The sequence below is a fragment of the Necator americanus genome, chromosome I (assembly GCF_031761385.1).
Source record: "Necator americanus strain Aroian chromosome I, whole genome shotgun sequence".
NCBI lineage: Eukaryota > Metazoa > Nematoda > Chromadorea > Rhabditida > Ancylostomatidae > Necator > Necator americanus.
Window position 1 is genome coordinate 24,851,253 of NC_087371.1, and position 24,759 is coordinate 24,876,011.

Consider the following 24,759-nt stretch of genomic DNA (forward strand, 5'->3'; position numbering starts at 1 on the left):
GCAAGTCACTGCATGTCCCGCATGCGCGTTTGTAAATCTCTGAGCTTCTGAACTGAAGTGTTCTGAACCGAGCACTGGCGCATGAAAGAGATGGGTTTACGCCACACACTTTATCCTTTTGTCACTTGATATCCGCTGCAGTCTCTCCCTTATCTTTGTAGGATGAGGTACAGACAGATAAGCTTTTTGTCTCGTATTCGCCTTGCAGCAAAACTTAAAAAGAGGAGCCGGTCTTGCTGAAGCGATGAAGTCTCGAATACCGCTCCTCACACAGATTGAACGGATTGAAAAACAAAAAGAACGGATAAGATCTGTTTTTGTAGTTATTCTCCGGGACGCACATCTTTCGTACTCGTTACGATGCTTTTTCGCTGAGCGCTCGATCGTTTGCACAGGTATAAATAAATGAAGGCCGGCTATCAGCTTGGTTCTAGACTCTCCCTTCGTACCGCACTTCCATATTTTCCTTCCATAACTGCGATTGGAGGAAACAAAAGTGTGACGGAGTTGCTCTTGGATACGTACTTCTTCGCTTCGTCCGCTTCTCACGATGTTCAACGTCATCACATTGGCTGCTTCCGCCATAATCGTCACAACTATCGGTTGCTTCATCTACATAGCCATTATCATCAATGACATTGACGATCTTCGGGAGAACATCAGGGAGGGCATGAATGAATTTAGAGTACGTCAAAAGTATTTGAAGAAGTCTGATTCCTCTTCTTATAACTAATAGCTTAAGGCAGTTACGGATGACACATGGATGAGTCTCATGGAAGAGCAATCATCTATTCCGATGAGAGATAGAACACTTGAAACCATCTCTAGTTTTCTTGGTAGGACCAAAAGACAGGAAGAAGGATGTGGTAGGTGTTTACAAAGAGCACTAACTTCTTTACAGGGATAACTACTCAAAAACAAGATCTTTAATACGTTTTTTTCTCTCTGGCAGGTTGTGCTAAGAAGGCTGAGCTATGTCCTGCTGGCCCTCCTGGACGCCCCGGACCTCCAGGTACACCTGGGAAAGACGGATCAGATGGATCCAACGGCGTTAATGGTCCCCCTGGAGTCAAGTTATTGTAAGTTATTTCTTCTTAAATACTACGATGTCGGTTCTGCAACAGTTCCTTTTCAGCCTCGGAGCCAGTTCGGCGCAAGGCTGCATAAAATGTCCACATGGACCGCCTGGATTGCCTGGACAGCAAGGACCTCCAGGACCTCCGGGCTCCCCAGGAAACCAGGGCATGCGAGGACCACCTGGAGACACTGGTGTTGCTGGTCCTGAGGGACCAGAAGGCGAAGCGGGGCCGACAGGGCACACTGGACACGATGGCGTTCAAGGCCCCACTGGAAAACCGGGTGTAATTTATTTGCCAGGTCCACCTGGAGTGAAAGGAGAGCCAGGACCACGCGGTCCGGTGGGAGAGCCAGGAGCACCAGGTACTCCTGGCAAAGATGGCGGACCTGGCAAGCAAGGTGCACCTGGAATGCCTGGTAGGCCTGGGCGAAAAGGATTGGACGGAAAGCCAGGAATAGATGGTAAAAGTGGTGACGACGGGAACGATGCTACTTATTGCAAGTGTCCGCCGAAGTCCAACAAATTACCTATCACCAACAAACGACAAAGTAAGAAATTCTAGTTGTGATGTTTTCATTTTTCAGTTTTTTTTAAAGCAGAACCACTCGATGTGACTTCCACATTTTTTTTTAACCGAAACTTTTTCGAATGAATTTTCGATCAATTACAATGAAGTGCATCCTGTTTTTTTTTCCAACTCCTTCTCAACTTCTGCAACGCAAATACTTAGATGTTCATAGTGCTGTACAGCGACACTATTGTTGGTTTCGTTGTACCAAACCATTCTTTGTAAGTTCTTTCATTTTGTTAATTAAATCTTCGTAAAAAGCGGGTTTAGCGCAGTTGATAAGAGGTTTCGCTGTGACTGCACGATCGATCGTTGATTTGAGACCGCCTTAGAGCCAGAAAAAACCTTTCATTCATCCGGGACTGATAAAGCGGCGCCAGACTTTTTTGGGAAGGTAAAAACACTGACATGATACATCGCCCAACCCCCGCAAGTAATTGTAATGCACCAGTCATAAACTTTAAACGATTCGGAGTTAAAGTTAGACGTCTAGGTACGTCCTTATATGGAATTGATCAACATCATGCACTTCATCATTTTATCCTTTAAATCTTTGCAAACAGAGTTGTAAACGCTACTGAAAGATGCGGATGGATTCATTAATTAAACCCAACTATACCTCATCTTTTATGCATCTTTGAACACTTAACAGAAAATAATAATTATGTGAATTATTAGGAAATTATAGAAAAGTGTTTTGTTCCGCTGTTTTTGCACAAAATCTGCATGTAGATAACAACCATAATCCACGACGTTACTTTAGTTTACTGTACTTCTTGAATTTTCGTTCAAAATACACATCTAAGAAGACTCTGGAGCCCTCAAACCGCTTACGTAGAGACTTCTGACAAAGCAAAATAATTTTCGATGGACAACGCCAGCGGATCCTGATGCGTGAACAATGTTCGGATGAAATCACCCGCACGACCTTACTTTTCATTTTCTTGGATGCCTTATCAGATAAAGTGTTTGTTAGGTGTTTAACACAACTCCATTCCTGTGCCTCTTGCCCAGAGTGATAAACGGCTGCGAATGGGAAGCGATTGTGAGGGGAATTTGACCTACTGATTGGATTTATTCCGAAAAAAAAAAGAATTTGGAAACCCATCCATTTGATGTGTAGTTATTTGTTGCCATTATTCGATTAATCTAGGAGTCACAATTAGTGGAAATCTGCAAAGCAGATTTTCTCTGTAATCGTGGTAATCTATAATATTAGAGTAATGTGGAGTGACGAAAAAATGTTGTGACGAAACTTTACTACTTTTGAGCATGTATATGCAAGAATGCACACACCCTGGTTTCGATTTCTGGAAAAATGTTCTACAGTCGACGCTTTCGGCGCGGTGGACATGGGCAGTATTCTGCATCTGCCCCGACTTTTCCATTTTCTCCACGCTGCAAAACAAATGCTAATTAGACGTGTCATTCTAAGTTATAAACAGCTAGCCACTCACCGGTCCAGGCATACCATTCCGACCAGGATGTCCATCTTTTCCAGGATGACCGGGACGACCTTGTGGTCCGGGATTCCCGTCTTTTCCTGGGGCGCCGGGTTGTCCTGGTTCTCCTGGAGGTCCACGTGGTCCCTGTGGTCCTGGGCTGCCTGGCATACCTGGAGAGTACTGAGTTCCCGGTTCTCCAGGTGGACCAGGTGGGCCAGGGCGGCCAGGCATTCCCGCTGGTCCTTCGTCTCCCTGTGGGCCAGGCTCTCCCATTGGACCTGGTGCACCAGGTGGACCACGGTGTCCAAATGATCCTGGAGGTCCGGCTGGACCTTGCTCTCCGGGCGGTCCACGTGGTCCTGGAGGCCCAGCTGGGCAAGTGATGCAGCCGCCCGGAATCTCGTGAGTGACTGCAAGGGCAACACCAGGGGCGCCAGGTCGTCCATCTTCGCCGTCGCGTCCAGGCTCTCCAGGTAGTCCCTTCGGTCCTGGGGGTCCCGGTGGCCCAGGTGGGCAACCAGTTGATTTTGCTCCACAGTTGCACTGATCTGGGAAACCAGCAGCACGTTGCTGCCGACGTCCGACAAGAGTGGCAAAGTTGGGCGGTGCTTCGGAACTGCCTCCGGGATATATGTGCTTGGTGATGATACGGCTCCATGTATCCTCTGCGATTCCCTAAACATATCCGAATTGTAAGAGTGTGTCTCTGTGGTGGAAAGATCATGGGTACCTTGAACTCGTCCATGCCGACTTCAACCTCCATTTGAAGATCGGCGATCTCTTTTAGAAGAGAGACCATAGTTACGAGCGAGCAGATCACAAAGGCCAAAGTGGCCACGGAGCCGACGATAATCACTTTACTCATGGCGCCGAACTGAGGACCGCAACGTGATGGCATGCTTTTATAGGAACCGTTTACAGTACAGAAACCTTCGCTGTGACCTCGTAAGTGGAAAGTGCAATATCGAAGGACAGTAGAATCGCATTTTATCATCGCGGACTCTCCATTTCTGTGCGCTTTCTCCCTCCTGGATGCCGGTTTTTCCCCGCTTCGCCAGTTTTGCCATTTGCTTACTTTTTCTAGAAGTCGTTCCAGGTTTAGGTCTGCTTTCAGCCGGCGAATGATGGAAAGTCACACACTTTCCCGTCTCTTTGTTAAAACAGTAATTGATCTAATGCCGTTACTGAGTACACAAACCAAAAATGATTGCAAAACGTAAGGCTGTTGGACATTCTATGCCTTTAGGGTGATTTTAAACTAGTCTTTACGGCTGTCAGTCGATAATTCTTAATATTATAAAACGAGGCATTAAGGTGCAGTAAGAAAACAAGTCCAATTTTTGTTACCTGAGACCATTGTAGTTCTCCCGTATCATTTTTTTTCACATGGGTATCACAACTTTTCGCAGCAGTTTCCAGAAGGAAATCTCAAGTATCTAACAGACATGAGAAAGTTCCATAAACTTTTCTAGAAGTTTAAGAGACGCTACGTCATCGGTTTAAGAGCATAAGGAAACTGCTGCTGCGCTCTCATTTGATGATCAAATGACTTTGACAAACAACACCTGCGAGCTTGCGAGCTCTTCTAAGCGGGACCAGGATAAAACACGAGCGCTGCAACGCCAATATCAACAACGCATTCAAAGACTAGTCATGTGCACGGAGAACCGTTGATTCAATCGTTTTGCTGCGGGAGATGTGAACTTCGCTGACAAATTTCGAGGAATTTCTGGGAATTATTGTGTGCGAGTGAGAGCTTTGCTTCAGCTATCAACACAATCACAGCTCTCAATACTCAAAAAATCCAGAACTCCTTGGCCATTTAGAAGAACGCCCGAGACACTTAAAGGCATCACCCCTTCTGAGAGGTGGTACGGATTTCAGGTAGAGTATTCGTATATGGGATCGTAGATTAACTTGAGGAGGGGGGGTGATTCCGTCCATTTCTTCCTAATTGCCGTAAAAAAACGGTTAGGACGACACGGCTTCGAGCGTTCCGGCGTGCTACTTTCCACAAGGAGTTCTGTTGGAGCGCGCCAGCTATGTGCACACGCCGCATCTTCCAGGCCGTTTTTTACGCTAATTAGCAAGAAATGGACGGAATCACCCACCTCTCCATAATCTACTATGCCGTATACGAATACTCCACCTGAAATCCGTACCACTTCAGATTCGTGGGGTGATGCCTTTAAGTCATTGTGACTGTGACTTACAGCCAAGCCTTTCATACGGGGCGGCTGCGGCGCGGTCCTTTAGGGGCCCCCTTTGGCCCAAAGGCGAAGGGTTGAAAACCCCCCAAAGCCCCCCACCCCCTTTTCTCCTACGGGGTCGTCGAATTCGTAGCAGATTTGTTTGCGAGGATAAAAACGTTGACTTGACACATCGGCTGACTTTTGCAAGTCATTGTGTAGGCCAACACCCGTTCCAAAATCTCAACGACTACGAATTGAGGTAAAACGCGTTGGCGCATCCCTAGTGCATTGATACGCCAGTGACTTTTTATGTGAGATTACACACGCCGCCTTGGTCACCAAGAGAAGATTAGGGAAACTCGGCTGCCAAGCGGTTTTCCACTCTTTGTATTCTTCCGATCTCGCGCTACCTGACTACCACCTCCTTCGGCCCCTGAAGCATTGCAGAAAAAAAGAACTGTCTACGGTGGCCTCAAGACGGCAGCCATCGAGGTCTTTGTCTCGCAAGTCCTCGAATTGTGGACAAAACGCTTCAAAGAGTTGCCATATTCGAGAGGTTCAGCGGTTCTTTAAGATTTATTCTCTCAGAATTCCATCGAGTGGCAAGTGCGATATGACTCGTCTTTAAATACTGTCACGAATCAATAGCTTATCGGATTACAACATCACAAAATGTTTTAGTTCTCGAGGCTCAACAGCGGTCATCGATTGGCTAACCTAAAATTCAACAGCGGCCATCGATTGACTAACCTAACATTTGAACACAAAGAAAAGGAACAAGCGAAAAGGTTGCGAGATACCGCTACATGCCTTTCAGATGAAAGAAGTCCGTCGATAGTGATTATACTATTAATAGTTATGATCATGCTACATAATACTGCGCTTAGTCCATGTGTATGTTTTTGCGTGTCTGTCACGAAATTCGAGAAAGCAGTGAAATTGTTCCAACGGTGCTGAATCAGTGCACCGTGTTGTGAAGCGATAAAATGGGGTGGGACGGGTCCCACGAAGTGTGCAGTGTTTTAGCACAATAACTCCGTGTAGGTTTGGGAAAAAGTAAATAAGACGCGAAGCATCGCATTGCTGTGACAACTGTATATGTCACGTTTCACCGCTATCTACTCTTCCGCATCGTTCTTCAATTGCACATCTGCTTCAGGCTGGTAACATGCTTTTTTCAGAAATTGGAAATTGGGAAAGGTAAAAACGGTTGCTTAAAATCGTAGCTTTTATATCGATTTCCTTCAGCTGTAGCCAAGATTGGTAATTACAGTCCTTAGGACAGTCGAACATGGACAATACTTGGGGTTGCTTAAATATTAGTTAATATTTCATGTTATAAGGCATGGAGCCTTATCTTTACCGATACGATGATGAAATTCACATAACTTCATGCTAACACATCATTTTGTGCTAATTGTTCGAGGAAAACGAGGAACAAAAATCCATGCTTTGAATAATATTTTGAAATTGTGACGGCATCGAAAAAGTGTAGGTGTGGTAGTGTAGTCGAGTTTGAATGCTCTCAAAATAGAGAACCGGAGCGTTCAGAAAAAGGGAGAAAACAGTGAAATATTTCATCTATACCTAAATTTCTGGAAAAAAAAACGAATAAAACGTTTTCGAAAAAGCACAATTCTAATTTCACAGAAAATGCCATTGCTTTCAATTCTCATTGATCAGTGAAGGCAAAGCAAAGCGACCACCACAGCAGGTCTGAAGTTCGGCCTCAGCCGGACGTTCACAATGATCACTAATAAAGTAAGAAATGTTTGTATTTTGATGCAAGACCTCGTGTTCAACCCAATAGTCGCCTTATAACCTCATGAAATACATGAAGCAACCACTATACACGCATGAAAATTTCACTATCTAGTGGGAGCAATCAAAACATCACTCCAAGCCTGACATACCTCGAAGACAAGAAATATCAAATCCAGGTGTGGATTAAATCGAATTAAAAGGGAAGGATTTCTGAGTGAAGCAACTACAAACGCGGCTTAAAATTATCATGGAAGAATGCTCTGGCTTATTTCCTCGGAATCAATTGTTCGAAACGAGTGTGGCGCATTAGTGAGAGATTGAGCTGCGCCTGCTGGCGACGGCTCGAAATCTTCCCAGGTCAACCAAGCCATATCATCCTTCAGTGATGAGAAATTGGTGCAAACTTTATCTGGGTGGATAAAAAAACATCGAGTTAACAGGTCAGGCTACCCCTAGAAGTGATTCTTTAGGGCGCATCCGCGTTCATGTACCTCCAACGATTCTGAAATAAAGTAGAGTGCGCTGGGAAATCCACCCTTGTACATGACTTGCTCCGTAGGCCTCCAGATTGCTCCATTTGGCGCCTTTGAGCACGTTTGAGCGCACAACGTTGTTTTGAGGTTCCACCCTTGTATAAGATTTGCTCCCTAGGCCTCCAAATTACCCCTGGAAGTGATTCCTTAAGACGCATCCGCATTCACGTACCTCCAACGATTCTGAAATAAAGCCGAGTGCGTTGGGACATCCCAAAAGGAACTCTAAGCACTTTATCTTCGCCGATCAGCTTGCCTCACACAGTCTTACGAAATAGATTCTGCATGGGCCTTTTTGAATATCATGAAGTTATAGTTGGGTCAAAACGAGCGTAAGCGGCTGCGGTTGAAGCGGAACAATGAAGCGTAGCGTTTGGGACCGTGCAAGGATCGTCGCTACAGCCACCCATCTCTGCGGTTCGTCATGGTCCCACCTCGATTCCAACCGCAGCTGCTTACGCAACTGTTCGTGCTTCATGTCGTTTTGACCCGGCTTGACCTATTAAGGGCAGTGTCACGAAATTGACGTAGTACAGAAATCACAGGCAAACCGTAGTATAGCGTAGGAAAACGAGCATGGCTCCGCTCAATTTCCCTAATAACCGTGATAAAAACGATGTGGAAACGATTCTTTCCTACGAAGTCGCCTGCAACGTGTCAGCCCCGTGTGAGCACTGCATCCACTTGTAACCGCTGGAAAACCAATTAGACCTCTTCAGCAGCCTATTCGAGTGAAACCCAAGAAAATCCTGCTGAGGGGACCGGAGCGTACACCGGGATGCTCGTTCTAAAATATCTCCCAGGAAGTGCGAAAGTTCGACTTTCCTTGAGTCTTGGCGTAGAGATTGTAACTTCGTTTCGGCGTTGTCGCCTTCGTCAGGGCCTGGAAAGTAAGAACATTTGCATTATATCCTTTCAAATGCCTCATCAAAGAATTCAGAACAAGTCATCATCTCCTAGGATGTTACACAAAAAAAAAAAGCAAAAACCAAAAAAGCAAGTTGCATATCTCCCAGGAACTAAAGCGGTTTCCACTCCGTTTTCCAGGACGGCTAGGAAGAATTAGGCGGTAGGCGGAGCCACGCCAATCTCCGTAATCTACAACCCAAACACTATGGTTTCCCTGGGTTTTCGGTACCAAGACAATTCGTGATAAGCCTTCAAACAAGGCACCTTAACCAAGTATTCTTTTGAGACATAAGTCCATGTAGTGCAGGCGGAAATAAGCTGATTAGACTGAAACATCTAGGAGCAGTCACCGATTATAAACGGTAGGGTCAAAACGACATGGACCACGTACGCAACTGCGTACGCGGTTTCTCTCGAGGCGCTTCGGATGCAACTGCTCCCTCCACCGCGCCGTTTCATTTTTCTTTTGGTGAATATCACAACGTTTGCAGACAACCTATCTACAGTTCGCGTTATAAACAGTAAGCCTAGATTTGATCTCTACTAGTTCAGTTAAATCAATACGTACGTGTATGTAATCAATGAAGATCATCACTTTTTATTGGTTGCATTCCCAAAGAATTCCTAAATTTTAGTGCTGTCTTTAGCATGCTTCAACATAGTGTTGTTCTTTTTTTGGTGGATTTCTTTTGCAAAACGAATAACATGAAAATTTTATGCTTAGCACACCGCAGTACTGAAAAACATCGTCAAAAAAACGACCAGAGCAACGGAGAGCTAATGCAATAAATGTGCCTGCATTTACTTTCGAGAACTACGCGAAGAACGTCTTGATCGACGGCTTCTGCTGGAACGCGACGATCTGTGCGAACGCTCGGATTTTCTGGATGAATGCCTCTTCGATTTACTCGACCTCGAGGAACGTTCGGATCTTGATGAGCGCTGCGATCTTGAAGAACGCTGAGACTTAGGTGAGCGATCTCGTCGACTGGACCTCTCCGATCGTTTGGATTTCGAAGACCTTTTGGACCTGCGGGATCTTTCCGATCTCTTCGATCTTCTCGATCTCTTCGATCTTCTTGATCTCCTAGACTTCCTGGATCTCCTTGACTTGCTTCTCCTTGGGCCTTCTGAGCGACCCTAAAAGCATAATAGTTCCGTTGGTAATTTGGGGCACGGATAGATATCTATCCACTAAAAAAGGTAGGCCACTGAACAAAGACTCAAAAAATCTCTTACGCTGTAGTAATGATATCCAGAACAGATATGGTCGGTGTACTTTTTCCATCTATCCGCTTGTCTCCATAAAATTACCATCGCTACAGCAAAAATAAGGATGGCAGAAAAGATGCCCACGTACATGTAGGCGAGGTACACGGTAATCGTGGCGGTCGAGTTAACGAACGAACCCACAAAGAATAACTCATAGATCCTTGCGATCGTCGAGTTTGGGTGGTGTAAATGATTGCTCATCTGTAACGAGTTCGCATCAACTCTGCTGTATACGCTGCACCCTTGTGGTAAGTTCTTACCTGCTTTAGCGAAACACAATAGTGAAATGAATCAAACTTTCCATTCATACATTCATATCATACTTCATTGTTTCTTCTAAAAAGATCGGGATATTGATCAATCCTCGTTTCATTGACGGGAAACAAAAAGACTGCAGCGGTCATCTTCCAATTACCATCGACGTTGCACCATCGACCTCGTCCCTACTTTCCTGCCTAGTAATTTTTATATCCCTCCTTTTATGCATCCATCACGATGTTGCCAAAAAATCGATTTTTTTGAATGAAGAACAGTTTTTTGTCGTCTTGAACATTTTCGATCACATGCATGAGAGACGATCAATGTGCTCAACCTCCTTGAGTTCCTAGACCTATGAACGCGTGTGGAGTCTCCAAAAAAGTCTTCAAAGGCATGCGAGGTCAGAGCTGAGATATCAAGTCGGTGTTTTTATCTTCCCAGACAAGTCTGGCACCAATTTATCAACCGCGAAGAGACGAAAGGCTTTGCTGGCACTAGGGCGATCTGGAAAAAAAGTCCAATAAACGGCGGCACTGTGTCTCGTTCCGCATGTGACTCGACGTGTTGCTATGAGTAGAACGTGCAAGTCAAAATGAACACCATATCACAGCGCTTCGGAATGAGAGAGCAAATTATTCGAAGAGAGCAAAGTTATTATGATGAAACTTACTTTACTCTCTACATTATTTCGCCAAAAATTGAGGCAGACGATTACCAATAGCGCTGGATAAGCTGATGCATTGGAATAACTCCGGCAAAACCACCTGCTTCATAATTTACTAGCTACTAACTCCGTACTCTTATCTGTACGGCCTAAGTCCAACACAGATCGAACCCGTACCACGTACCGACTTATTTTAGGTGACTACATGAAGGGTTAACTACGGTTTTCTATTTTCCTGAATAAATACGGTATCAATTCATCGATTTCAGGGGAAGAAATTAAGTGCACACGCGTGCATATGTATGCACATACATGCAGGTTTTCTCTTTCTATATTTAAAGATGTATGTGCATGTGAAGATCACACATATACATAGATTACAAGCAAGAATATTAAGAGTCTAATCAAGGTCTACGTAACCTAAAGATCCTGTAGCTTACTAACTTGTAACTTTTTCTTCGTAGATCATCGTCTTCGCTTCGTTTTCAACTCTGAGCTGCCTTCTGTAATGCTCAGTAGAGCGGATCGAAAAAAGTGTGTAATCTTACCAACTTCCTAATATCCTGCTTAAAGGCATCACCCCACGAATCTGAGGTGGTACGGATTTTAGGTGGAGTATTCGTATACCGGATAGTAGATTATGGAGAGGGGGTGATTCCGTCCGTTTCTTCCTAATTGCTGAAACGGCCCGGAAGATGCCGTGCGTGCACAAGGCTGGCGCGCTCCAATCGAACTCCTTGTGGAAAATGGTGCGCCGGAACGCTCGAAGCCGTATCTTCCGGGCCGTTTTCTACGGCAGTTGGGAAGAAATGGACGGAATCACACCCCTCTCCATAATCTACGATCCCGTATACGAATACTCCACCGAAAATCCGTACCACTCCAGTTTCCTGGGGTGATGCCTCTAATTAAACAATTTCACCGGGAAAATGTTCGAAACAGCATCCTTTCTCCTATTCTCTACTACTCTTGGCTGGGTGATGTAAAAAATATGAGTTAAGGTACTGCAAAGAAGTCTTTCTTTCCTTTTTCGTTCTCCTTAAAGCTAGGATTCAGGCGATTTACAAGGCGATAAATTCAAAAGGCGAAGCAATTCTCCCGTTCTATTTCATCAATATAATGGATTACTGGGTTGCTTCGTCAGGAAAATTCTTCAGTCTGTTGCTTCTGGTTTATCTCTTTCCTGAAATTGTAAGTAGTGTTTCATATTTTTACTGTTATACATACAAACTACATCACAAACATTACCTGCCGCTCAAAATTTTAAAAACTACAGTTACAACTAGTCAGCGGGTAAAACTCATGGGAAATTTCCGGAAGCGCTGCCATAAAGAAACTGGTGTGAAGTAAATGTGGTTATTGTACAGTTATGTAGCTGCTGCCCAAATATTCACAAGTAAAGACCTGCGCATAACACTTAAGTCACGGTCACAATCACTTAAAAGGATCACATTACGAATGAAAAAATACAGAGAAAAAATCCGTCCAGCTACTTTCTTCTGGCTGTGTCACGTGATTAATGTGCTTGTGCTCGATATCGTAGTTATTTCTTGCTCAGACTCCATGAGAGAGCTGGCCTCTCATTTAGCGAAAACAAGGAAGAGAAATGATTACGATTGTACAGATGATTGTTATACATTTAAACGAAGCGTTTCACGATTCTGACGAGGTGCAGAACTCACAGCAAAAGCATGGAGTTCGGGTAGTTGAATGTGGAACCCAGCGTGTTTCCACTCATCTCTCCCTAATCTTTGCAAAAAAAAAGAACAGCGTGGGAACCACTTTAGTTTTACGAATTACGTTAGAACGCTCGTCTACGTACACGTTCCGGATGTGTAAAGCCGTTCATTCGTTGGTTTTATTTGTATAGGCTGATGAGAAACCATTATTGATATTCGACCACTCGCACTTGGATGCGACGCGTGCGCAAGCATGCAGCGTTGCGTTAAAAAACGGCGTTTAACACGCATCACTATCCTGTCACTTCACTTCCACCGACAATAAAATGTAATCCGAAATTTTAAAAATATTCTGAATCAGACAAAATGCGTTTCTTTTTTCTTTTTTTCCCGTTCACCATTGGTGTATGTGAATAAATAAGTAGGTCTATAAGAAAAAAAAACTTCATTAAACCCCGTGAAAGGCTCCTTTGTAAAGCTATACCCGTGTGCTGCAATAGGTAGAGTTGCTCTCAGATCTAAACTATATTATCTCTCCTTTTCGAAGTCATAAATCTGTACTGCAGCCTTATCGTGATCTGTTGGTTATTTTGCCAACCCTTCATGTCAAGAATCTAATTAAAGCTTATTGCTGCAATCAAAAGTAACTGAATACATTGGTTTCCTATTCGCCCACCTTGCTATTGTAATAGATGGAATTGCTGCCTTAGGTGACAATAGAGGATCTCCATCTCCTTACACCCAGTAGTAGTTCGCCGTTAGATTTCAACCTTAGGTCTAGTTCTCTGCATTCAGTAGCAATCATCATTCAACACCTCTAAGCATTTTAGATAACTAAGATAACTGTGAATCCCGTTTTTAAATTCAGCCACCACTTCATTTTTCTCATCAACAGCCTTCTTTGTGGCGTGTGCAGCGCAATTGGTAAGAGGTTCCGCTGTGACTGCACATTCCACCGTTGGTTCGAAACAGCCAGAGCCATAGAAAGTCTCTCACTCTTCTGTGGTCGATAAACTGAGACCAGACTTGTCTGGGAGGATAAAAAAAACGGACTCGACACACTGGCTAGCCCTCGCAAGTTATTCCATAGTCTAGACACGGGTCCGCGATGTGTCAAGCCAGTGTTTTCAAGACAATGATGGCGCCACACCATCGAGCCCGCAGGATAAAATGTTGAAGGCATCACCCCACGAATCTGGGGTGGTACGGATTTCAGGTGGAGTATTTCTATACGGGTCGTAGGGAGCGGAGGGTGATTCCGTCCATTTCTTCCTAATTGCCGTAAAAAACGGTCCGGAAGATACGGCGTGTGCACACGGCTGACGCGCTCCAATCGAACTCGTTGTAGAAAATGGCGCGCCGGAACGCTCGAAGTCGAATCTTCTGGGCCTTTTTTTTACGGCAATTAGGAAGATTTAGACGGAATCACCCTTCTCTTCTTAATCTACGACTCTGTGTGGGCATAACCCACCTGAAACTCGCACCACCCCAGATTCGTGGGGTGATGCCTTTAATGCCAGATACTTTATCCTTCACCATTTTCGGCTGTTTCATCATCTCATCGGTTAACACAGTGCATTAATCCCACGGATTAACAAGAGAGCTTATCTTCAAAGTGTTTCTGATAGGAACTATTGCTGTTTTTTCTGTGTAGTCGACTGTTTTACTCATAAAACAGCGCTCACCACAGACAATATTCATCCACGTTGGTGGTTGTTGCTGGCGGCATTCATGAAAGTAAATGCTGATCCATTCTTAAGCGCTTCAACATCATCACTACCCTTAAACGCACCACCCCACGAATCTGGAGTGGTACGGACTTCCGCTGGAGTATTCGTTTACGGGATCGTAGATTATGGGGAGGAGGGTGATTCCGTTCATTTCTTCCTAATTGCCATAGAAAACGGCCCGGAAGATACGGCTCCGAGCGTTCCGGCGCACTATTCCTACAACGAGTTAGATTGGGGCGCGCCAGCCGTGAGCACACGCCGCATCTTCCGGGCCGTTTTTTACGGCAATTAAGAAGAAATGGACGGAGTCACCCCCCTCTCCATAGTCTCCCATCACGTATACGAATACTCCACCTGAAATCCGCACCACCTCAGATTCGTGGAGTGATGCCTTTAATTGCTGTAGTGAACTATTTCTTTCTTAGCTAAGTAATTCCTCTGTGAAGCACATACAACTCTACTCAACTTTCTTTTGCTGTACCATGTACATCAAACATTTCAAAAAACAATCACATTAGAATTTGTTTAAATCTAAACCTGAGTTGCATTCCGCATGCGTTTCAAAAATGTGCCCCAAAATCCCACCTTAAGGAATCCGTAGCATTATGCGGACATTTTAGTTACTGAAGCACCTCTTTGTAATCAACAACTAGTGATTTCAAGACTGTTTATTGACGAGCAGTAGTTCTGCGACAGAATACCGAACAGATGACTAAAATCGCTACACGCGTGCTTTGTACCCTCTAGGAGGACATGGACAGTATCCTGCATCATGCCCTGTCGTGCCTTCGTGCCCTCGCTAAACATCATCATCAACCATTTGCTCAGAAGATCTATAACGTTGTTAGCCGAAAAAGGTGAAAATTTAAAACTTACGGGTCCGCTTGGTCCTGGTCGGCCCAAAGCTCCACGTTTTCCAGCGGGTCCAGGTGGTCCTTTTGGACCCGGACTTCCAACAGCGCCTTGTTTTCCAGGCTTTCCTTTTGCTCCTGGGGAGCCAGGAGGACCTGGCTCTCCTCGTGGACCGGGGCGAGCAGGAAGATAACGGCAACCTTGTGAGCCAGGAAATCCGTCTTTGCCTGGGAATCCTGGTTTGCCTTCAAAACCAGGGTCGCCAGGTGGACCCTTCTGTCCTGGTTTGCCGGGCTCTCCCGGTGGTCCGGTTGCGCCAGGCTTTCCATCTGAACCTTTCGGACCCTTCAATCCAGCGGGACCAGGTGGTCCAGGAGGACCGGCTGGACACTTTACGCATCCGCCTTCTACGTCGTGAGTGACACCAATGACTACTCCCTTAAAAATGTGAGAACACACATAGGATCATTTCTGCTGTGGTATTTTTCAAAGCCCTACCTTAACACCAGGTCGTCCATCTGCTCCATTTTCACCATCTGATCCAGGAGGTCCAGGCGGTCCTGGAGGACCACGTGGTCCAGCAGGACAATCTTCTACCCGAGGTGCACATTTACACTGATCTGGGAGATGAGTTTCCTTCTTCTGGCGCGCAAATAATGTCGCGAATGTTGGTGGAGCATTACTGTCGCCGGAAGGATTTATACGAAGAGCAATAATACTCTCCCACGTGCTGTCAGCTACCATCTAAAAAAGAAGATTTCTTGAGGATTCGCTCCTCGTGGAGTTTCTTACCTTGAATTCATCCATGGAGATCAGGACATCATCGCGGAGTTCGTTGATGTCGTGGACAATAACGGCTATGGAAATAACGCATGCTACGGTAGCGACTAAGGCCGCTGTGGATGCTAACCCTACGAGAAACATACGGGATTGCCACTTAACGCACCTGGCAGTGCGTAATAATTTTAAATGGCAAACAAGTTGATGCTCTTTTATCTGTTATTCGAGAATTCGACCTTGCCGTACCTATAGGTACATTGGCGAAGGCCGGTTTGTAGCGGAAAAGGATAAGAAGGTTGAAATAGCAACGACATCAGCGGAAGAATATTCTCCCAAGTACAGAGAAGTTATCTTTTCATGACCTGGCTGAATGTGCGTGGAAGGGCTGGTTTTACACAAAACTCTAATGATTTGATTCAAATGATTTGTGCGTACAGTTTAGAGTTGAGCTTACAAATTGTGGCTAAATGCAGCTATCAGACATTTTTCCCGGGGAACCTTCGTTTTTCAAGGACACCTATCCAATGATAAGACACAGAAACATGATGACATCATAGAAATTAGTATTTCCATACTAGTATTGATTATTAATTGTTTATTGTGTGGATTTTTTATACACTTAGACTAACACTTTCTATACGGTTTGGAGGTTATGGTATGATATAAAATTGGATGGCCGGCGACTCCTAATTTTTCTCTGCACCTCTTCAACCACCACATCATCGTATTAGACGGTGGGGGTGTTGGAAAATACTGTTGTTTTTTCCGTGTAACTCAAACGAATAAGTTTTGTTATAATTTTGCTCCCAATTAATTATGTGATAACCATTTTCATCAATGCTGCTGTCTAACACTAAGATTTTCAATTCCTCTCCATTAATTTACAAAATCTACTAAGATCACTTTCATTTCAGAAAAAAAAAACATTGAAACTGACATGCATCAATCTTTACTCTTTAGTTTTTGGTTGATTTTATTTCTAATACTTTAGGACCGGTATTTTGCACTTTCCGTTCCGGATAAAATTCCTGCCTAATCAATCGAATTAAGGTGAACTTACAAAATTTTACACATTTTGATTGATGTTGTTCATTTTCAAAGTGCATTTTTCTCTCTCAACCAATTTCCAGTGGAGTGCGCCCTGCAAAAAACGCCACCAAGGCCGACTAAGGCGAGACGAGACTGCGAAAGTGTACAGTTGTTAAATTAGAGGACTCAGCAGACAACGAAATGATGGGAAGAAGGGAATGAGTCAGATTACGGTAACATTCACGTCTTTTTCTAACATCTCATGTATGTAGAAAAGGAGCCTTCTGCGTGCATGGGGCAGTAGTTCATGGCCGTACCAGGGACGTACAAAATGGGTACTGCCTTAAAGGCATCACCTCACGAATCTGAGGTGGTACGGATTTCAGCTGGAGTATTCTTATACGGGATAGTAGATTATGGAGAGGGGGGTGATTCCGTCCATTTCTTCCTAGTTGCCGCATAAAAAACGGCCATGAAGATACGGCTTCCGTCCTGGCGCACTATTTTCTACAAGGAGTTCGATTGGAGCGCGTCAGCCCTGTGCACGCGCCGCATCTTTACGGCAATTAGGAAGAAATGAACGGAATCACCTTCCTGTCCATAATTTACTATCCCGTATGCGAATACTTCACTTGAAATCCGTACCACCTCAGATTCGTGGGGTGATGCCTTTAACTTATTGCAATGCACACACTATCTCAGTTACCTTTCCTTTTCATTTATTTAAAAAATCAAAAATTTCATTCATTTATTTTTTCTTTTCATTTATTTTCAATTAAAGGCATCACAACACGAATCTGGGGTGGTATGGATTTCCGATGGCTAAAGACTATACGGGGTCGTGGATTGCAGAAACGGGTGGGATAACGCTCTTTTCTTCCTAATTGCCGTAAGAAAACAGCACGGAAGATGCGGTCTTTAGCCATCGGAAATCCATACCACCCCCGATTCGAGGGGTGATGCCTTTGAATACTGAAGAGTGCGTGAGCGTTCAGAGTCTCACCCTGATCCCTTTAGGACGCGCTATAGCATTTGATCAACACAGAATTTCAACTTGGTCGAGGTTCATGAAGGTGAATTTCGACTAGGCAATGACTTACGATGTCTAACTGATGACCTAAGGAAGAGGGAAATTTTGAATGCAGTAGTGATAGCCCTGAGGAGTTCGTAGATTGATGGAAGTGGTATCCTTCAGTCCACAACTACTGGCCATTTTTCAAATCACGGACCACTGGATCACCTCACCCCGTGCATTCACTCTGAAGTCATTTTACATAAGTGGTGGTAGCGCGATTGCTGCTCAACAGGAATTCAATGGGTTTTGTTGAGTACGTTGGTACTCCGTTGGTTTCTTTTTTAGACCCCAGGCCGTCTGCTTGAAATTCTTAACCCACGTATTGTTGGCGCGGCAAGTTGGAACGCGGTCATGACGTCCTAAATTGTGACGACGTCGGAATTCCCGTTGAGCAGCAGTCGCGCTACCAAAATTTTTGTAAAATAACTTCACAGCAAATGCACCTTGTGGACCGATCCACTGGTCCGTGATTTGTAAATGGCGATTATTTGTGTACTAAAAAATGCCACTTCCATCTGCAAAACATCTCCTCAGGGCTGCCACTACTACATTCAAAATTTCCCGTGTCTCTAAGCCACCCTGTATCAAATCAGCTTTTTTTCCTCTCAAACAATTATAACACCGATTAACGTCTTTCCAAACAATTACAACATAAATTAATCGACCATGGAAATATAAGAAGGTCGCTATTGCCCTAACCAAGAAATACCCTCAGGTCCCATCTGAGATGGAGCCATAACCGTGTCGGAGCTTGAGTTCAAGTACTGCTCGCAGCGCATAGAAACCAACCACCCAAATGTGGTTCGACTAGAGGAAGAGATACAAGAAACGAGTATAACGACTTAGCCTAGCGAATGAAAATCCAGTGAAGAATAATTGTAAGAAATTGAAAAGGAGGAAGAGAGAAAGAGAAGATAGAGCAGCGATACGATTGCGAGTGATACGCCATACGATTCGTGTGCCGACCCTCTGTACTGAAACACGTACTGTCGCTGTCTGCTTTGAACGATCGCACAAACAAGAGTTCCAGAGAGTTCTACAACTCTCATGTTATGTTCTATGATTTAGTTTGAATCCGCTGATCGATGTTTCCAAGTCGGCATTGATAGAATTCGATTTCATATCTTTGGGAATATTGCGGAGAAAGAAGACGTGGTATACACGAACGATGAACTAAACAATTTTCCAGAAGTGTAGTTTTTTCCCTTCAGGTGTCCTCTTTTTTTCCTTCAATTTTTTTTTCCGGGGAAAATGTGGAGACTTTAGGAAAACGGACAGGAGTTAATTCTAAAGCCGTCCCACATTTCAACATGAAACACAAAGAAAACTCAAATATGCTAGAGAATTCCTAGAGAATTGCTAGAAAAGAAAATTTATTGTCATGTTATTTCAAAATTCTTCAAATGAAAGAAAAATCTTCTAGAGATTCTCGTATCATGGTTTCGGGTTACATCGTATATCTGAGGTATACGGGAGTTTCGGTACATTTATACAAAATAGTACGGCAGTGTTTCAGTTCTTATTGTAGTTCTATACAGTATATCGAACACAGGAAACAGGTCAATTCTGCCTGACCTCCAAATCGATGAAGTACGGTCTCGGCTAGCAACAGCTGGCTCAGTTGTGGCCGCTGAGAAGAACCTCTTAACCCAACATCTGCATAATTTTCCCTTTGGAGCTTGAAATCTATTCTAACTACAAACTTCCAGATGATTTTGGGGATGAGCAACGAAATAATGACTTCTATTTCTTTTTTTTTCAAGCACTGCTATAAAAAATTAGAAATTCAGTGCACTATCTTAAGTAAGATCATTCATTTTGGAAATGTTGTCCAGCTGAGATGACGACTGAAGACTTCGCCCCGTCATTTTGGTGAAAAAAAAAGAACTTAATGGAATCATTTATTCTCCAGAAACCTTCCAAAATCCACCAGATTTTACATCTTTGGATCAAAACTAAAAAAAGCCTTGGTTTCTTAAACTTATAAAAAAAAACGGAAAAAAGAACACGAAAACTATAACAACCTAAAAATTCTATTGTTGTAGTTTTTTTAAAGACCAGAACACTGCGGGGTAGAATCCTTCCCTACTTGATCCCTCTTGGATTCTCAGGTAAGGTGAGACAGTTCCGGAGTGAACTGGTAAGGAACTAGAACAAATACTTTGGAAGTATTTGCATAATACGAATAAGTCTTTGCGTTCTCCTCTCAACTCTCTTAAAAAGAATGTTTCTTAAAATTTCTTAGAACTCAATATTTTCGAGATTTTCCTATTTATCATTTTATTTTCCTTTTTCGACATCTTTTAATTGAGGTTTTTGGATTTCTGAAAAAAAAAATCCTGAATTTTAAATTCATTGCACCTTTTCTTCTCGAAGAGTCCTCTATCCGATGTATGAGATCGAAGTTTATGAGTCTCGGTCACCATGTTTATTAAGGAGTGTCACATCATGATATATAATAACGAGCTTAGTGTGTGTGTGTGTGTTTTTTTTTTGCCTGTGTGCCACGAAATTCGAAAAAGGGGGTGCGACGGGTCCACCCGGCGTCGGATTGGTGCGGTGGGGTCCGATAGCTATAAAAAGGGTTGCGACGGGTCCACCCGGCGTCGGATTGGTGCGCTGGCGCCAGATACCTATAGAAGGGGGTGCGACGGGTCCACCGGCGCCAGATACCTATTGAAGGGGGTGCGTCGGGTCCACCGGCGTCGGATTTTTTTGTGCCGGTGCCAGAAAGCTATAAAATGGTGAAAGACGGGTCCACTGGCGTCGAGTTGGTGTGCCGGCGCCAGAAAGTTATAAAATGGGGTGTGGTGGGTCCACCGGAGTCGGATTGGTGTGCCGGCGCCAGAAAGTTATAAAATGGGGTGTGGTGGGTCCACCGGAGTCGGATTGGTGCGCTGGCGCCAGATACCTATAGAAGTGGGTGCGACGGGTCCACCGGCGTCGAAATTGCGCGTGATAACTTCGTGTGCAAGAAGCAAAAGATAGATGGTCGCAGCCGTTTCATAGCCGTGGCGACTGGGCGCTTTGCTTTTCACCTTTACGACTCCTCCGCGTGCCTATTTCCTTCTTCGTCCTCATCCTTCTTTGATAACTGTTTGAGGAAAACAGGAGGAAAACCCATATTTCGCGTGATACTTTTAAACTTTGTTTAGATTATATTGGTATGGAGCGTTTGAAGCTGAAGTTCAAATGTTCTCCAAATGTAGAACTACTGACGCGTTTAGAAAGAAGACTATGAAATCTTTTGCTTCTAGTTATAATATAAAAAAAGAAAGAAAGATTGTTGGAGATGCACGAGTCTGATTTCACAGAAAAGGGCATTAATATTGATTTTCGTTGATCAGTGAAGGCGAGCGAAGCAAACACCACAGAAAGTCTGAAGTCCGGCTTTAGCCGGACGCTCAGACTGGTATTTGATAATTCTAGAAAGAAGCAGAGAAAAACAATGAGAGTCTCTCGTTGGGAATTACGCTGTTTGTTCAGGAACGCCACAAAAGAGCGCCAAACTTGACCTTTCAGCCGTTCATTATCATTTTAGTCGTTAGCGTTTCTCCCTCAAATATTCACCACCGTCAAAAAACAACAAAGAGGGAGGAGCTATAATTTTTCATCTTGAAGTCAGAACGATAAGCGTTTTTTCTTCCGCAAATCTTTTTATGTCGATATCATCATCTTCCTTACATCATCCAATTACAAGCAAAGGAGAAGCTGCAAGCGCAAGCACGAGCTACCGTGAACGTAAATGACGCAAGAACATAGCCTTTGTAGAGAAAGAGTTTATTCACGAAAAGATGTACATTTCAATCCAGAAGGCTTACTTCACTTGTAGGCATGGTGACAATAGCTGTAACTAACGGAGTCGATTTATCCTCCTTGATCAGCAACACACGGATGTCCTCCGAGATTCCCTGGAAAAACAGCTACCGATTCTTTCAAAAACGAGCTCATGGCATTCGAACAACACGCATCACAAAAAAAAACGTTTAAACCGTGGACTGAGTTGCCACACAAGAAAAAATTACAGTGTGAAAAGAATGTACTCACCTTTTCAGGCTCCGTACATTCTACTAGAGTTGTGAAAGTGTAAAAATGGCCAGGCACTAGGATGGAAACCGGGATTAGAGTTTCGCTGAACTGATAAATAGTTTGTGAAAACACCATCGATAACCAAAGGTTGTAGAGTGGGGCTTTTCTGAAACGTGAAACTCGTGAAAACCATGGCGTTGTGCTGCACATGAGGTACTCACGCAGCGCAGCTCAACTTCACTGTTAAGCGGAATTTCGGTCCGAATCCGTTCACAGTAACCGCAATGTCAACGGAATGATTGGGATCAGTGGACACGGAGGCTTCTGACGTGGAAACCATCGACGCGAACGCTTTTGTGGCATGGTATTTGATGAGGAACAGGTCCCGCTGATATGTCTGCAAGTAGGTCTTGTGGAATGAGGCGATGTCTCTCTCTAAAGAGGAGGAGATTACCTGATTTATTTGGTTGACGTTATCTCTTTCACGTACGGTTTGGTCGATGAAAATCTTGCTCTTCTTCGGAATATTCAACTTAATGGTGTAAGGTTTCGGCGGTGCCGCAAGGTCAATTCGCTCGTCTAAGGACGCTTTACGCCGGAACAACTTTACCACTAGGCCTCCATCTGGAAAGAAATTCTGAAATTCATCCAATGTAAACAATCTTCCATGATTACCCGATTTTTCAGGTAGTTTAATTTTTCATCGTCTGTGATCTTCTCTTATACCAACAGTACTCCAAAAATCCTGCTTTTTTATAGGTTGTCTCTCTCGTCAGGAATCTTCGATAATTTCGTCTGCCACCGTTCGTTCCTATCGGCTGATACTAGACGTTATGAGAAGGTGCTATCAGCGAAATGAAGATGCTTTTGTTTTTGAGGTCTTCTTTCACCGCTTCTCCGTGAAGCCTGGTGGTTGACGTTTCGTGGTTGCATACAGCGTGGTTCGTATGTCTCCAAACTGACCTATTAGTTCAAGAATTTTCAAAGAAAAGCTCTTCCTGATTGTTTTGAAACTTTTGCCTTTTTTCGTACAATAGCGAAGGTGTTCTACCGGTTGGTCATTTTCAATACTGTTGTTAGCGTATCTTCCTAAAATCCTCGAAGAAGATTGTGGTGCGTACAGAAAAAAAAAGAAAAACCGTTCAGAAACTTGGCGCAACAAGAACAAGTGTCATACAAAACCTTTTACTGACAGTGATCTGGTTTATTTCTTTACGTTATGTTCCGCTGAATGACTTCCACGGAGAGTAGTGGGCTTCTGGAAACGCTAATGGATCTAGCAAAGTTCCATGACGACCGAAGTGGAAAAATCCTGTCGTTCACTGTTCATAAATTTATATGTTCCTCAGAGAGGCGGTATGAGTCTATTAACTGATTTTTGAATGAACACAGACCTGTGTCCCTCACCCAACATTACTAACATTCACTATAATCTAAAACTAAGTGCTTGGAAAAAGGCTAAGTTCTCTACCTCGCGTCCCTAAAATTAGGGCTCCCTCCTCTCTTCCAAACTGGCCAAACTTTATCCAGGACAGCTGCCTTTCAATCTTCACGATGTCCAACAAATTGAGGTGAGTGTAAAGGCGGACCTGCAATTTCATATAAGCAAGAGATTGTGCTCAAAAACTTTCTTTCGATTCCTGCATTGGAAGTTTTTCCACAGATTTCAATCAACCAACGATTCCTAGCAGTTAGTGCCTAAATTCTGCCTACATTATTATTGTATTTTCCTCATGTGAACAGGTATTTGCAATGAGTACGCTGCTATTTTGCTTTTCAGGGAACCCACTCACATGGAAGTGTTGTTGTTGCTTTGAGTATGATAAAACTTGCGAGAAATTGTATTTTGGGAACGATGGATACTATCCTACATCAGAAATTTCTGATTTTTCGACGCTTCCACCAAATCTGCTAGCTTTTTTAAGCTCTACATGTTACAGACTGTTTTGATCAAAGCAAGTGATCTCCGCATTTCTTCTCTTCATTCTACCTAAATCTACTGGCCTACGTCAGCGGAAAGGCGACGTAGTTGACCGCTGTAAACTGAAAGCCAATCTGCAAATGTTTTAGCAAAAGTGTTTCGGGGAAAATGTATTAATAGCCTTTCTAATGTCCAGTTACTGATTTACCTGATTTTCCAGGAGCACCAGGACACCCTCAAATTGTTTTGGCGCGTAGTGAAAAGGTTCCAGACCCTTGATCGGGCTACCAATAGATACAGCGTTCAAGCATTTACCACCGAACGAGTAGAACTGCAGCATATGGTCGGTGGTTGCTACAGCCAGCTGGAATTCTTCTTCTCATTTGTCTGATAATCAGCATTTACTTAATTCTGGAATATTTGTCGCTGAGCTGACGTCTGCACTACTGAGAGGATCCATGGATGCTGAATAGAGGAACTCACCATTTTGTGGACTCGCGCAAAGCTTATGATGTCCATCTTGCAGGAAATGATCGGTTTTTCTCTGACAGTTTGATCACGCTTTATGGAGAATATGTTTCCATCGCGAGTGCTGACGAACAGTCGGTATTCAATGTCGAAGACCCCTGTTTGGAGCTAACACATCAAACAGCAGTAAAAACAAGCACCTCAGCGATGAAAGAAATTTCTGGAATGACCAGTTACTTACCGTAGGTAACTATCTGCACTGGTATGCCAGGAATACGGCAATCAGCTAGGATTTGAAAAGCTTGTGAGTCAACGATTCTGATCATGCCGAGCTCTGTGCCCACCACCAACACATCAATGTTGTCCATGGACGACTTTGGCACGGATGCGAGGCATGTTATTGCTGCCTGCAATGAATCATAAGTTGATGTTGAGATTTAAAGCCATCACTCCACTAATCTGAGGTGGCACGGATTTCAGGTGGAGTATTCGTATACGGGATCGTAGATTATG

General features: G+C 43.9%; 3 protein-coding genes across 6 annotated transcripts in view; 1 reads left to right on the forward strand and 2 right to left on the reverse strand.

Annotated features, from left to right (window-relative positions):
- Nucleotides 1-550: 550 nt before the first annotated feature.
- On the forward strand, nt 551-1,640 carry RB195_006771 (uncharacterized protein; the record flags this gene model as incomplete). The annotated part of the gene is made up of 4 exons (XM_013448485.2): nt 551-685; nt 743-866; nt 953-1,079; nt 1,136-1,640. The coding sequence occupies 4 exons, from the start codon at nt 551-553 to the stop codon at nt 1,638-1,640; spliced, it is 891 nt and encodes a 296-aa protein (XP_013303939.2).
- Nucleotides 1,641-2,969: 1,329 nt separating this feature from the next.
- Nucleotides 2,970-3,989, reverse strand: RB195_006772 (uncharacterized protein; the record flags this gene model as incomplete). The annotated part of the gene is made up of 3 exons (XM_013435276.2): nt 2,970-3,044; nt 3,104-3,766; nt 3,822-3,989. The coding sequence occupies 3 exons, from the start codon at nt 3,987-3,989 to the stop codon at nt 2,970-2,972; spliced, it is 906 nt and encodes a 301-aa protein (XP_013290730.2).
- A 4,378-nt stretch (nt 3,990-8,367) lies between these two features.
- The window catches only part of RB195_006773 (uncharacterized protein), a gene marked incomplete at both ends in the record, with an annotated part of 33,789 nt that continues 17,397 nt past the window's right edge, over nt 8,368-24,759 (reverse strand). The window contains 14 exons of one of the 4 annotated variants that reach the window (XM_064180047.1): nt 9,239-9,629; nt 9,729-9,789; nt 14,833-15,382; nt 15,443-15,688; nt 15,737-15,890; nt 18,148-18,323; nt 21,650-21,739; nt 21,876-22,023; nt 22,079-22,254; nt 22,312-22,481; nt 23,329-23,446; nt 23,987-24,142; nt 24,262-24,404; nt 24,488-24,653. In XM_064180047.1, coding sequence (XP_064036951.1) covers nt 9,239-9,629; nt 9,729-9,789; nt 14,833-15,382; nt 15,443-15,688; nt 15,737-15,890; nt 18,148-18,323; nt 21,650-21,739; nt 21,876-22,023; nt 22,079-22,254; nt 22,312-22,481; nt 23,329-23,446; nt 23,987-24,142; nt 24,262-24,404; nt 24,488-24,653 — 2,745 coding nt within the window. Of the gene's footprint in view, nt 8,464-9,238; nt 9,630-9,728; nt 9,790-9,898; nt 9,963-10,021; nt 10,070-14,813; nt 15,383-15,442; nt 15,689-15,736; nt 15,891-18,147; nt 18,324-21,631; nt 21,740-21,875; nt 22,024-22,078; nt 22,255-22,311; nt 22,482-23,328; nt 23,447-23,986; nt 24,143-24,261; nt 24,405-24,487; nt 24,654-24,759 lie in introns of those variants that run through there. The other 3 variants (XM_064180050.1, XM_064180048.1, XM_064180049.1) reach the window with 3 other exon arrangements.